This window comes from Pelecanus crispus, chromosome 10, assembly GCF_030463565.1.
Source record: "Pelecanus crispus isolate bPelCri1 chromosome 10, bPelCri1.pri, whole genome shotgun sequence".
Taxonomy (NCBI): Eukaryota; Metazoa; Chordata; class Aves; order Pelecaniformes; family Pelecanidae; genus Pelecanus; species Pelecanus crispus.
Genome location: NC_134652.1, coordinates 8497652 through 8511915, shown reverse-complemented (window position 1 = coordinate 8511915; position 14264 = coordinate 8497652). Strand labels below are relative to the sequence as shown.

At 40.9% G+C, this 14264-nt stretch overlaps 1 protein-coding gene across 1 annotated transcript in view; it reads left to right on the top strand.

Moving 5' to 3' along the window:
* Positions 1-298: 298 nt before the first annotated feature.
* The window catches only part of SLC18A2 (solute carrier family 18 member A2), a 31628-nt gene continuing 17662 nt past the window's right edge, over positions 299-14264 (top strand). Inside the window, exons 1-4 of the mRNA XM_075717294.1 lie at positions 299-419; positions 2242-2593; positions 10319-10377; positions 12291-12374. Coding sequence (XP_075573409.1) covers positions 299-419; positions 2242-2593; positions 10319-10377; positions 12291-12374 — 616 coding nt within the window. The remainder of the gene's footprint in view (positions 420-2241; positions 2594-10318; positions 10378-12290; positions 12375-14264) is intronic.

Below are 14264 nucleotides of genomic sequence, written 5' to 3'. Positions count from 1 at the left end.
TCCGGGGCTCCGGGATGCGGGGCTGCCGGGGTCTGGGCTCCGGGATGCGGGGCTGCCGGGGTCTGGGCTCCGGGATGCGGGGCTGCCAGGGTCTGGGCTGTGGGGCACCGGGATGCGGGGCTCTGGGCTGCGGGGCTCCAGGGCTCCGGGCTGCGGGGCTGCAGGGCTCTGGGCTCCGGGCTGCGGGGCTCCGGGCTGCGGGGCTCCGTGATGCGGGTCTCCCGTGCCCGCCCAGCCGCCGGCGCGGCCCTGACGGCCTTTGTGTCTCTGCAGCGAGAGCGGCGCAGGGACGGGGACCATGGCTTGGGGCGAGCTCAGCCTCCTCCGCTGGCTGCGGGAGAGCCGGCAGTCCAGGAAACTCATCCTGCTCATCGTGTTCATCGCCCTGCTCCTGGACAACATGCTGCTTACGGTAGTCGGTAGGTAGAATGGTTTTTAGTTGGTTGTTCGGGGTTTCCCCCCCCACCCCTGCCCGCTCCCGATTTGTACCAGAAATAATCTCCAGTGACAGATGTACTCCCTGACTGCATGATTAATGCTCTCAAACCAAACATTTTCAAGCACTGATTTTTTTTTTTTTTTTTTTTTTTTTAAACACGAACGATAGTCTAGGTCTTCCAAACACACTGCCATACCCATCAAAGCCTCACTTTATTTCTATATTAATTGCAGGATAAGGAATGATGTAAAAAGGTCTTTGTAATTCCTTTTTTCTACTAAACGCTACTAATACTCCACAGAATGACAGATAACAGTATTTTTAGCTCATCATCTTTTTTCCTTTGTGGTCATGCAACTGAAACGACAGGCTAGATAACATTGGAGATGCCTGTTTCCTTGCGATAGTTCCTCTTCCCCCCCCCATTGGTCTTAAAATGATAGGTTAGTAAGAAAACTATCTAACTGGGTTTTAGGAAAAGCATTTCTATGAGTTGGTTTAATGAAATAATCCAAGTTTTGATCAAAGTCGAAGACGCAACTTTTACTGGCTTCAGTGGCGTAGTGACAAGATTTAGGAGTCTACTCAAATAAAACACTTGAACTTTTTTCACCGGTAGTTTTAGAAGTCCTCATATTCAAATGTTTATATGAGCTTAAAGAAAAGGGTTCAGAGAAACTAGTGGTTCATGGATGCGCACTCAGACATGAAGGCACATGCTTCTCTCCGAAGTGAATCGGGCTGTCCAGAGCCGGCTCTCGGACGATGCTGCAGTGTCACCTTCTGAATCAGGCTCCAGAATTTCCTGGGGGACTTCAGCTTAAAAGCTGATGCCACAATATAGACCTTAGCTAAAAACATATAGTTTTAGCAAGTCAATTTTGGATTTTTTTTTTACATGAACATACTTTCTTATAAAGTTATTAACATTTAATTTCTTATTCAGTAATATGTATACTAGAAGCCCTAGAAATTATTGTAGTTTGCAGACTTATTGAAAGAGTGGGCTTTTTCAGGAAAGGATGCAAGGCAAGGAGGGGTGATTCTGTCACTAGTGTGACAATTTATTGAATTTATTGAATTTTTTGAATTTTGAATTTATTGACAATTTATTCAATTTATTGAATGAACCTGACATCCATTTTTACAAATTCTGAAATGCTAATTTAATGCCACTAAATTGCAGCTAAGATCCTAAAGCATATAAAGAAGGTCCCTTCTGGATGATCTTTTCAATGTAAATTTTTAAAAAATAATGAGATATGCAAACATCAACACATCAGTTCTGATTACTTAATATAGGAGTGTTATGGTTTTTTCCTTCTATGGCTGTTACTTATCAATATTTTTGTGGTTTATTTTAGAAATGTTGTTTATTACATTTTTTATATTTTGGTTTAGTAATAGTCTCAATGCTTTTCCCATCTTTCATGTTTTCACAATCTAATAAATGTATTTGTCCAGTCATGTGCAACAAAGAGACTCTTCAGACATGGGTTTTGATACTTCTTACATTTTGCTTTCTGAATGATGTCTGTATAGAAAATCTTATATTTATGAAAACTGGCAAAAAATAAAGACTAATGCAAAAGAACTTTTTGTTTTAAACTGCACTTCCAAGTTATGGGTGTATTTTTTCTGAGCAAACTTCTGTTTCAGTTCTGTATTTCCACCGTTCAAATGTGCTCTGTAGGAAAGCCTTGTATTTCCTAATAAATGGCAAAGCGAACAAGAAAATTTGGTGATTCCATTTACAAATAACCTGATAGTAAGATGCCAATATATTCTATTTGTTTTTCCAGTGCCAATAATTCCCAGTTACCTTTACAGCATCAAACATGAGAAAAATGCCACAGAAATCCAGACTACTAAGCCTAAAGTAGTCACAACAGCGATGGACAATTTTCAGAGCATCTTCTCCTACTACGACAACTCAACGATGGTTACTGGAAACGAATCTGATAAGACACGACCCAGAGAGTTGCATCATACTCAGACAGAACAAATGATAGTAAATGTGACTCCTTCCCCGTCTGACTGCCCTAAGGAAGATAAGGACCTGCTGAATGAAAATGTTCAAGTCGGTCTCTTGTTTGCTTCAAAAGCAACAGTGCAGCTAATCACTAACCCCTTCATAGGGCCGCTGACAAACAGGTATGTTATTTCCACTACATTACTCAGTTAGGATTTTATACCAATGTTTTAGTCTGGACTAGTATTTCAAACAAAGTATTTTTAATTCTATTGTGGTCCTGGCTTACTGGCCTTCTCACTTTACCTGGAGGAATATTTTAGTGAAATACGTTTGGTGAACACTTCTAAACACCCACATCCTTTCCAAAATAAATTGGTAAACTGCACGAGCCATCTGATGTGTTCAGTACCGTACACTTTTCCTCCAGCTCCTGAGACCTCAGGGTTTTATAGGAAATTTGCTGAAATGGTGTTGAAACATCTTCAATACAGTTACATGGGGCCAAAAGACACTACAATGTAGTATTTATGAAGCCCTGTGAATTGATGATACATCTGTTACACCTACCTTAGGCAAATGTGATACTGAAACCACAGGCAGGGTTCAGATCCCTCTCTTGCTCTCACAGAGATGCACAGCTCTTGGTGCGGTTTGGTATTCAATGATTTGCAGTCATCTGAGGTAAGAATCAGTGGGAAACTCATGTGGACTTCTCTGAAAAATGAACAAATGTCAAATTTTGCTGATGCCACATTCATCACCAAGTTCAGTGGATCACAGGTTTCCATCAGTACATGATCTAGCCCAGCCTTCAGATTGTTCTCTCTAAATTCTGGCATATATATCATGTCTTGAACAAAATATGTTTAAATGGTACTTTAGAGAAAATCTATTTGAGCCAGGATCAAGGGTATAAGCACCGATATCAATGACTTACAACACCCCCCCCCCCAAAATCTGAGCACTAATGATGTTTATGTGAAGATTAAAAAATATTAACAATATCATTTAAATTTTTATATTAATAATTAATTTTATTTTATTGTTAGCATTTTGTGTAACTGTTCCCCACAGAAGCAGCTGCAGTCCTCCTAAACAGAATATGAGATCAATCTCTGCAGGAAATAAACTCCAAATTGTATTTAGGCAGGTCACTAATTTTCTTATTTCATATTTAATCTGCTTCTATAAAGAAGATTTTTTTCCTAAGATGTGGCAGAAATTTGTCCTTGTAAAACACTTCTGTTTAAGTAGTCAATGCCTATCATATGTGACAATACCCAAAACAATCAACACACTTTAATGCTAGGTATTTCAGGTTTTGAAGCCAAAACTGCCTTTCTTAGGTTTTACAGCTTACATATATTTATATAGTCTGAGTGTTTAATTTCAATCTTGTAGAAGATATCCAACTGAGGGCTAAGCGGTGGTTTGACTCACAGTGTTATGAATTCAAAACCTGTATTCAATCTGTGGAACTGATCTAAACACAAAAGCTTTAAATAAGATAGACAGTTTCATTTCTCTCTCATTTCACCTTATCTCCCACTGCATACCAGCTACACAAATGTAAGTACACCATTGCAAAATTACTTTTCCACAAATATTGCTGCCAGTTGAGAAGGAAAACGGATTCTTGTTCCCTTGATTTTCTGTATTGTTTTGTGAGGATACGATAGCTCATCCACAGGCAAAGTAACATAACATCAAATAATATTTTCTAATACTACTTTAAGTATTATTCTAGATTTTCCTGAATGCCTAAATTATTGCCCTCTTGATATTTACTTTTCTCTGTTAGTATCATTTCCACAAACCTGCCAAACCAGGAGAAAGGCAATAATATGCTCCACGTTGTCAACAACTTTTTCAATAGTGCAGTTACATCATACTGTAGATAGGATCTCCACTCTTTCTTTGGTAGACATCTGCCTAAGGAAGAGGGTGCACGTCCCTGGCGATGCCTCTCCGTGTGCCTGCCCATCTCAGGACCAGAGCCCGGTGCTGCCTGTGCCAAGGCACGGGGTAACACCTCTCCCATGGCACCTGCTGCCAGGACACACGTGATACATCCTTGGGTTTGGCAATGGGGCGGTAGATGTTCTTGTAGCATCTCCCTCTGCTGCTGTTAGGAGCAGGGTGGCAACACACCAGCGTGAACATTAGTGCTGTGAGCTGAGATTTCCTCCTGGAAACATCCTACAGGTTTTGTTGCACGGGGCTGAGTGTGTGATTGCAATCACAGGGGCAGGTTTGCAAGCTCAGATGCCCAACAAGTGCGGGAGAAAAATTAAGGAGCACATCATCCCAGTGTCCTGTGCGACAGACTCTTCTCTCATACAGCAGAAATGAGTGCCTTAGTGGCAAAGTGGCCCTAAATTAGATTTAAGGATTACTGGTTTGATTTCATGCATTATTTGTATCTTGGTACCAGTATCTGCATTTCTTCTGAGAACTGTTTAGTGGGAAATGTCAGTTAACACACTTATCAATTAACTGTAGAAGTCATTGGAAAAAAAAAAAAACAAAAAAACCCACCCACCCCAGAGCTGACATTTTCTAATAACAATGGATATGATCAGTTAAAAAGCAGTGTGGAAATTGTGATTATTATAAATGAAACAGAAAATATCTGAGTTATCATTATAAAGACTCTTCCTTACCACTGATAAGCTGTTTAGTGATAATTGTTATTGCTGTTATAAATTTTGCAAAATTTCAGCAAAATATCACAGCTTAAGGAGAATTGGTTTCTTAGTTCAAGTGTACACAGTTTGTTAATATGCCCAGTAAGTTTCTTTTTCAAATAGGTAGCACACTGTGTTCATGGATTTTATATTTCAATCAAATATAGCTGTTCAAGAGTGGTTTAGATTTTTAATCAAGTATGGAGGTACTGGCTTTGGCTTTAAGTGCTTGAGTTTGTACAGGATGCAACAAGATGTTCTATTCATATGAGTCTTGCCAATAATTTATTTTAGGTTTTCTGGAAGTTTTGTAGGCTGGTTTTCTCTTTTTCTATAACTACTGGAGGTGTGGATTTTTAAAAATAAGTTTCAAAATTGGATTCACTCAAGAAGTAAGTTCTGCTAAAAATATTTCTTATTTAAAGCCCAGCTCTTTCCATGGAGTACCAGACAAAACACACACCTGGCTTAGTGAACTCTTTGCAATTCATGAAAGCACACAATTTACCCTTGATCAACCAAGTCCTAGCAAAGGAAACGCTAGGTGATGGCTTTGCCATAGGACGTTAACAACACACTTCCCGCTGTGGCACGGTTTCAGGGCAGAGCTGATTAGATTTTGTGGCTCAGGTGCACATTAGGTTTTTCCTTGAGGTGAAATTGGTAAGAAACTATACAAACAGCGTAGTACTTGATACAGGACACTTTGAGGAGAATGCACTTGCAAGGGGAGACTGAAGGCTCTGCCTAATCCTTTTCAGTGAAGAAAGTGGGCAAAAGGCTGCTGTGCTCTCCTTAACTAACTGATTTGCTCCACTGTTTTTTCAAGCCCTTACTGAGCTCTCTGAATGAGGCTGTGAGTCAGCTGTGCTAGCTCCTCAGTCCACTAGAGCCAATGAACATCTCCCCTGCCACGTCTCTCTCCCCTTTTATTTATCAGTCTGAAAAAATACATAGTTTTAACCTTGTGCTTATCCATATTGGCCTCAAAAATAATTTTAAAATGAACAGATATTTTCATCATCAATTTTACACCAGCTTGACTACAGTTTTGAACTTCTTTGCATGAGAGAGAGTGGCTAGGACCACGATAAGTTCATGACCAAGATACATGCAAAGAACGAGGCAGAGAAATAAATAGGATTTGTAACTACTTAGTGACAATTCTGTTCCTATGTAAGCTTTCCTTTCAGGTTTTGTCAGGTGATTGAAATGACCAGTTCTGCAGGTTGGCCAAAGCCCCTCTGCCTACCCTGTGCTACAGCATGGAGCATGGAGGTGGAGACTGCATGGACCACACTCCCTGACCCTGCTGACCCTGCACGTTCTCCCTTACCTTCACACATATTCAGCAGTTCATTGGTTCATAACCTTGAGGAAAATATTCTTCTTGCCATACGTCCTCCCCAGTCTTCACTGGTAGTGAAGAAGATAGCCAGACTGCCAACCAGGACAGACTTAACAAGGGGTGCTCACACTGGTCCCAGTGTAGCTGTATAACAACAAGGTTGAAATCAGTGGATTTGCAGCACTGTAATGGATGGATAATTAGGCTCTAATCATCCACAGCTGCTAACCTGGTCAGTGTAACCTTTATTTTACTGCTGCACAGGATGCATCACTTGGTCATCTTATTGTAGGGTAACCTTGTTAATGGATGTAATCCACTTCCAAACAGTCCTGCAAACTGGGGCCAGTGAGGGACTGAAACAGAGTAATTTAGGTGTTCTCCATCAGTGGCAGCCTTTCCTCTCCCTCCTTCAACTGATGACTCCAGCATTTTCAGAGGTCAGAAATACTTGCAGGAAGCACTTTTAGCTGCACGTAGCCTTCCTGAAACATGCTGGACTCTGCTTCAGGTTCTCTTAGAGGTTTTTGAAGGGAGTGACCAAGAAAATTACATGTTTAAGTGTGGTAACAAGAAAAAAGAAGAGAGAAGACACGCTGTAATATTCTTTTGTGTTGCACACATGCAGAGGAACAAAATGTAGAGATAACTGTGATGGAGTATGCCATGTCATGGCTGAGAAGTAGAAACTGCATATTCACAAGTTTCACACGGCAAGAACATGAATGGCCCAGGACCAAGGGACAGAATCTCTGAATAGTTGGCTGTTACAGGTAGTGCCTCTCCTTTTTGTGATTATTTATGTTATATAGTGTAATTGTCTAGCAAAAACTTCCAGTCTGTACTCTCTAATGTCTGTTGGACAGGTCAGGGAATGCAGCTGTGGATTAGACATCTGTGGTAGCACAACTGCCAACTAGTTAGTACTGCTATTTCAGGAGGAGGCAGGGTTTGCTAAAAGGCAGGGTTTGCTAAGATTATGCAGGAAAGGACAATCTGCATATCTAACCAAATGTCAGCTGGATGTGGGTAAGACTGTCCCCTGAGCAAGAGCAACCATGACTTCTAGAGGTTCAGCAGTCTCATACAGGGGCAGCACACCAGAATCGTGCATCTCCAAGTCATGGGTGAAGCTCCAGGCAATTTTTAGCTTTTCAGAGGATTATAATGACTTGTTTAATTCAGCACAAATGCATGTCCTGTGTTGACCTGTAGACTTTTGCATCATCTTGTATGATGGATCACTGGCAATGCAGACTTTTGCTGACATGACTAGCTGTGCCCACACAGAATCTAGTTCTGAAATGATTCATTTCTGCGTGGAGGAAGAGGTATGTGTTAGACCTCGGTATGTGTGATAAAGCATTATGGTCTGCTGGGTAGCAAGAGTAGGACTGAGATCTGCTCCAGTTGTGCTCTCATCACTCTTTGCTATGTATCGCTTCACAACTTACCGTGACCCTGTTTGTCCAAGATAAAGAATAATATCTGTGACTGCAAAAATTAAGAACAATGTTTGAACAGTATTTCATTGAGCATTAAAAGTGACTTCCAAAATACTTGTTTTCTTACAGCCTTCAACCACCAGAAACTTTGCAAGTGTAGGAAGCCTGTTGGGAGAACTGAAATCTGCTTTAGCTTGATAGAGCATTATTTAGAACTAGTATGATTGCACTTCTCTTTGTTTAACTCATTAATGTTTATGGAAGGTCTCACAGCTCATGTCTCTGACCTAGTGGTGGAAACATGAATATGGGAGCCAATTTGGATGGCATTTGTCTTCATGCAAATAACTTTATTTTGATTTAGTGTATTGTAACAGAAGCAAATTTCTGTCTCATGGTCCCTGTGTCAAGTCTAAGGATTGCTATACTGAAATCAGACTTCTCCCCCACAGTGTCTTTCCTAGATACCTCTGGGATGGCCTTGACAGAGGCAACCCTACTTTACTTTGCAATGGAAGGAGGCATAAGAACATTCAACTTTTGCTTTTGTAGCACAGAGAGAGATGATATTGCCCACCAACAACAGTAGCCATACCTGCAGGGTTTTTTTTATCTATACTTTTATCAGTGCTTTCTTTAATTGAAAAATTCAAAATCAAAGCAATTATGGTCAAACTCTCTGGCCTGTTCTACCTGAGCACACTGAGAAGGGAAGTGCCCACTTCAGCTCTAAGGCAGGCAAGAAGTTGGTAACAGGTAATTTTTTATTTCCTCATGTACATAGAAACATCAGTGGAGCTTAGCATCCCATCGTCTAATACCTACTCTACACACAGCAAGAGAAGAGACAGGGTTAGAAAAATCATCCAGGTTAAATAAAGCAGACAAAAAAGGTAGTATTATTCTCTTACAGGCCAGGTATCAAGGTGCTGAGAGATTAAAATGATTATCATAAGGCCACAGAGGAATTTGTGATAGTGCCAGGGATTAAATTTGGAGATACCACTCCAGTTAAGTACCGCATAGGTAACTAGTCTCTGCTGGGTATTTGTAACGTCCACTTACTAATTTCAACTAGAAGAATCTGCGCACTACATTTTTGTCATATTTTAAGGTAGTGATGATATTTAAGGGAAAATTGTTTTTCATTAGAGATTTCTGCGGTATGTAGAAATGTGCATGCTAGATTTCTTTCATTCACAAAACTCAAACAAATGTTACAGTGAGACATATAACGAACATCGAGCCCTGCACTTCAGAGAGTTTTCCATTATCCAAGGTCCTTAATCGTATAAAAATTATATTAACAAAAAACAAAGCTCAGAACAATTATTTTGGTTTACCTATGTCACAATTGCGATTATTAAAAATTAAAAGGACCATTATAGACTCTTTCATTATTCGATTGACCTTCTTCAGCCAATACTGCCAACATAAGTGCCCAGTACTGTCAAATCATTGGAAGCTGAGTCAATCAGTACTCCTTTGAAAAGCACCACCCATTGTGGAAGAATTTGGCCATTAAATAATGTCTTTGCAAATACATTTGAGAAGCACAAACCCACAAAAAAAGAAGCCGTGAATAAAGTGTGCTGAATAGAATATACAGACTGTCTTCAGAGCCACCTGGGTAGTGTTTTTGATTCTAGGGTAGATTTTTAATGGCATGAAAAATAAGATATTGTGATTTTTTTTGTTGTTGTTGAAATTTCAGTTTTAGCTGCTCAAAACATTTATTTGCTTTCCAGACAGAAAATTCTTGATTTCCTGGAAACTTGAAAATACTTATAGCAACCAGGCATTTCTACAGGCTGTTTAGAGTCCTAATGAATAAGGCGGCCAATGAAGAAAGCTTTGATCAGCTCCATTTTTACTCCTAAACCCATGGAAAGCAAAAATATTACTCTCAGGCTCTTTGGAACTCTTCCAGTGCTCCTGGCTGAGGCAGAACTCCCAACAAAGCTGATGACAAATTTTTCCAGTAAAAAAGCCGTTGGTTTGACTGTGTCTCATTATAGTCATTGTGTCATGAGGTTGGAAATAGATGAGCATTGAAACACTACTGGGATATTTCAAAGTTCAGCATGCTCAGACAAATCTTCCCTTCTCATATCCTTGGCAACCCCATGGAGGCCCAGCGGGGCTTTTTTGGGAACAATTATGGTAGAACAAGAACAGGGCAATCAGATTCTAATGAGAGAATGATTCCTTCCAGGGATTTCAGATACAAAGTCTGCTGTGCCAGATGAAAAGGCATTTGTAACATGGAGAAATTTGATCATGTGGTCCACAATAAATAGTTCAAAGCCTACCAAGGAACTACAGGTTGGGGGTTTTGCGATGTGTACACTCACGTGAGTAAGTCTAACTCAAAATGGCAGTGAGACAATCCCAGAAATGTGAATGTTCATTTTTTTTTTCCAGAATAGGCTACCAGATTCCACTGTTTGCTGGCTTCTGCATCATGTTTGTGTCAACAATCAGTAAGTGTCCACATCTTATTTGGTCTGGCCCAGATGCAACTTTTAAATAAATGATTTATAATAATTATCACTAGGAATTCTTCTTGTTGATGTAGAGGGACTGATTTCCAAGGAAAATTTAAGGGTGGCTGCTCCATGTGGATGGTGGTAGTGATGAGATTTGACAAGTACACGCTTCTGAATATACTCTAAGGAATTCACCACCTTCCATCCCACCTTGGCGGGTCTCTTCCTTAGCTGAATCTTTCTCTCAGGTTCTTGTAATCTGAAGCGGTGCTCAGACACATAGCCATGGTAGGGCTGTCAGCCGTGAGAGGGCTAGCTTGCAGGATCCTTAACAACTAGCTATCGTAGGGGCTTATCAGAAAGATCGTGAGGCTGCAGTGGCTCACGAGTAGAATATGAGTCAACAGTATCATAGCGTTGCTAAACATCACTATGGGATGTGCAAACAGGAGCATAGGCTGCAAGTCAGCTGAGATAATTTGTCTGCTCTAAATGGCACTGATAAGGCTTCAGCTGGTGTTTTATGTTCGGTTTTGGCATGACACTTAAAGTTGTGGCCCAGATGGAAAGAACACAGAGGAGAACATCAAGGATCATTAGAAGCCTGTGAGGAACGGTGAAAGAACCTGGTTTGCTTCAGAAGGCAGATGTAAGACATATCAGAATCTATGACAAAAAGAAAGGAACAAACAGTTTTCTGTCCACTGTACGTAAGAGAAGGAATAACAAGCTTAAAACTGTATCATCAAGGGGACTGAAGTGCTGGAGAAGATTACCTGGTCTTAGAGTCACTGACAACTCTGCATTTTAGAAACATTAGACAATTTTTGGTTGGGATGGATATAAAAGTAGTGAGCCTAATTCATGGCAGAGGGGAGTACTGTTGATTTGCTGACATCCTTCCTTCCATTATTTTTCTTGATTTTTCTCTGTCCACATGGATAGGGTTTTTTGTAAGACCTGGTGAAAAGCCTGAGAGGCACAATGCCACAGGGCAGGTGGGAGAAGTGCACATGGATCTTCAGTTTAGTTGGTGCATAACAGCTTCCCCCAGCTATAACCTGTCTGGCAAAATTCCTTAGGTGGCCAACAGATCGGAGCTGAAAAAACTTTTTAAAAACTGACTGTAGACTTAACAACACTGACCATGAAACAGGCTCTACAAGCAGAGATGTGCGTGGGTTTCTGGGACATTCCTACTTTCCAGTGTTGTGGATGGGGAATTTAGCTGGACCGATGAGTGCAACATCCAGAGGCTCTATCCCAAAAGGCAGAGTGGAGCCTGGGGTAAAATCTCTAGGGGAGAGAGAGAGAAGCACCTCCTCTGGTGCAATTTTTCTGGTGGTCTGCTGCTGGGAGGATGCGGCACTTGCTACAGCCCTTGAATGGGTGGAGCTGGCTTCCCTGCACCTTCAGCCGGCTGTGCTGCACAACATCTATTGCAGAGCTGGCAACACCAGGGTAAAACCTCTCTCCACCCATTTTTTAATTGGAGGAAACATCGGTGCGTGTGTGCTAAATCCTGCTTTCCCCGAATGCCTGGAGCTTCAGACTGGGCAGCCTTAAATGAAGCGTGGGGAGGCAAAGCTGGAAAAAAGGTCTCATTACTCCTTCTGCGTGCTGCTGAATCAGAGCAGGATGTAATCAAATCCTAAGTAATTAGTTAAAACTGCTTGCGCGCTTGCATTCTGTGTTACCAGGAGGCTTAGACACCTGAGAGCAATTCAACACTGACACATCTAAATGCAATAAGGGAAAATAATGCAGTTAGCATTGAAAGTGGCACAAGTCACTGTAAACACTTGACTAAATTGCATGAAGTTTTTGTGATTGTTTCAAGAAACCTAACTTCTTAACCTAGTTAGAGTTAACCTAATTTTAAAAATTTACCTCTGTTTTTTCTGTAGTGTTTGCCTTCTCAGGAAGCTACACATTACTGTTTATTGCCAGGTCCCTTCAAGGAGTGGGTTCCTCTTGTTCTTCTGTGGCAGGTAAGAGAAGAGATGATAAAGTAAAATACAGATCACTGTTTCTGTCATTTTTAGTAATTTTCTAAATTGTATTTTGTCTGCACTTTCAATAATTAATACAAAAATATTCAATTAAATCAATTAAACTTTTTTCCCCTGTCCCTTTCATATGAAGTAGCTCAAAAGCAAATGTCTTTTCAGATTTCCTTGGTATTTGGGTTGTGGTAAGGTAGAGCACTAAATGAACTGCACTCTCCCTGGGATTTCTGCATGTACATCTTCAACATTTTAAATTCATTTTTAGCCATTTTAAAGGTCATCAGGAACTTAATGTTGGGACTTATTATAGTAGGGATAGCAGCTCTGTCTGTTACTGAAATTTCTGTTATAAAATGTTGTTTTCAAGGACTTACCGTGCTGTCTGCCAGTTTGGACTCAGGTTACCTGTACCAGATTTCCAATACAAGGTTATGAGTTTTAAATGAGTAGGTGAAATGGAGAATGGGTTTTCAGCCCAAATTATTCAACCTTTTCTGAGACTGAGACTAGAGAAAACATGATTTGTTAATGTTAGAACATTTCACAATCTTTCCTTTGAAAAGTTTCCCATGACGGCAGCAGGAATATAATTTTGGCTTGGGAGGGGAGGTGAAGAGAGCTTTTTGTCAAGAATGTGTCTTTTGGCTTTCTCAGGAAAATTCCCCCTTCCAAGGACTGGTCCATAAGCAGGGTTCACATACACTCCATAGAAACTTAACCAGAATTTGGCAGCTGGATTCCTCCTAGGTTGCTTTTGCAGCAATTTTGCTCCAGCCCACATCTGGGCAGCACTGCTTGGGACAGCTGGGGAGATGCAATGCCCCAGACTGACCTTTTGAACTGGGAGCAAGCAGCACCTTATGCCTGAGATGGATTTGAAGCTGTGCAACAAGCACTAGTTAAGCAGAGAGATTTAAGCCTGGATGAGTAGTGGGAAGAGTGGGGATGTGGCTAAGGGAGCAGGCAGCGGCTGGGATGAGGAGGAGGGATGGGGAAGGTGAAGACAAGCGGGAGGGGTAGAGACGAGAAAACCCATCTTTCTTCTTTGTACAAGTTAAGGTTACAAGTCAAGCTTTCCAAAGGGAAGTCTTGTCAGAATCAAAATTATTGTTCAGCTTTAACTCAGTCCCTGGGCAAGTATGTATTTTGAGATACAGTTCTTAGATGAGTACATGACTTTTTTTTCCCAGACAACCAGCAAAATAGAGCAGAAAAGGACAAGAGACTATCTAGTCCACCCCCTTCCTGAAGGCAGGATCAGCTTTGGGTCTGTCATTCCTCACGCATGCTTGACAGGCATTTTCTCAGAGCCTCCAGAAATGCCCTCAGCATCTAGCTTTGTGCTTAACTACCTTTGCTGTCAGGAAGTTTTTTTCTGATGTCTCATCTAAAGCCTCCTTACTGTCATGTAAACCCATTTCTGCTTCCCATACTCAAGAGAACATGAAGAACAATTTCTTTTCTTTATCTTTGTGGCTCTTTTTCATATTGCAAGACTATTATCACATTTCACATCAGTTTTTTCCTCTCTGGTTTTAAATTGAAAGTCCTGTAGTTGTCCTTCACAGATATTTTTCTAAGCCTTTGCTCATCCTCATTGATCTTCTCTGGATAGTCTCCAGTCACCCCCACCTTTCTTCCTGTGCTGCCCCAGAACCAGACCCAGCACTCAGAAGAAGCTCTGACTCCTTACAAGGGCCAATGACAGTGAGAGTCACTTCACGTATCTCAGAGGCAAAGGAAGTTTTCTGTAGTATTGCTGCCAATCAGTCATTTACACCCCCTGCATTTGTGCATGTAGTCATTCCTACCCAAGTGTAAAACTTTGTGTTTTCTTCTTTGTATTGGTTCCTCTTTTTTCTCAGAATATTT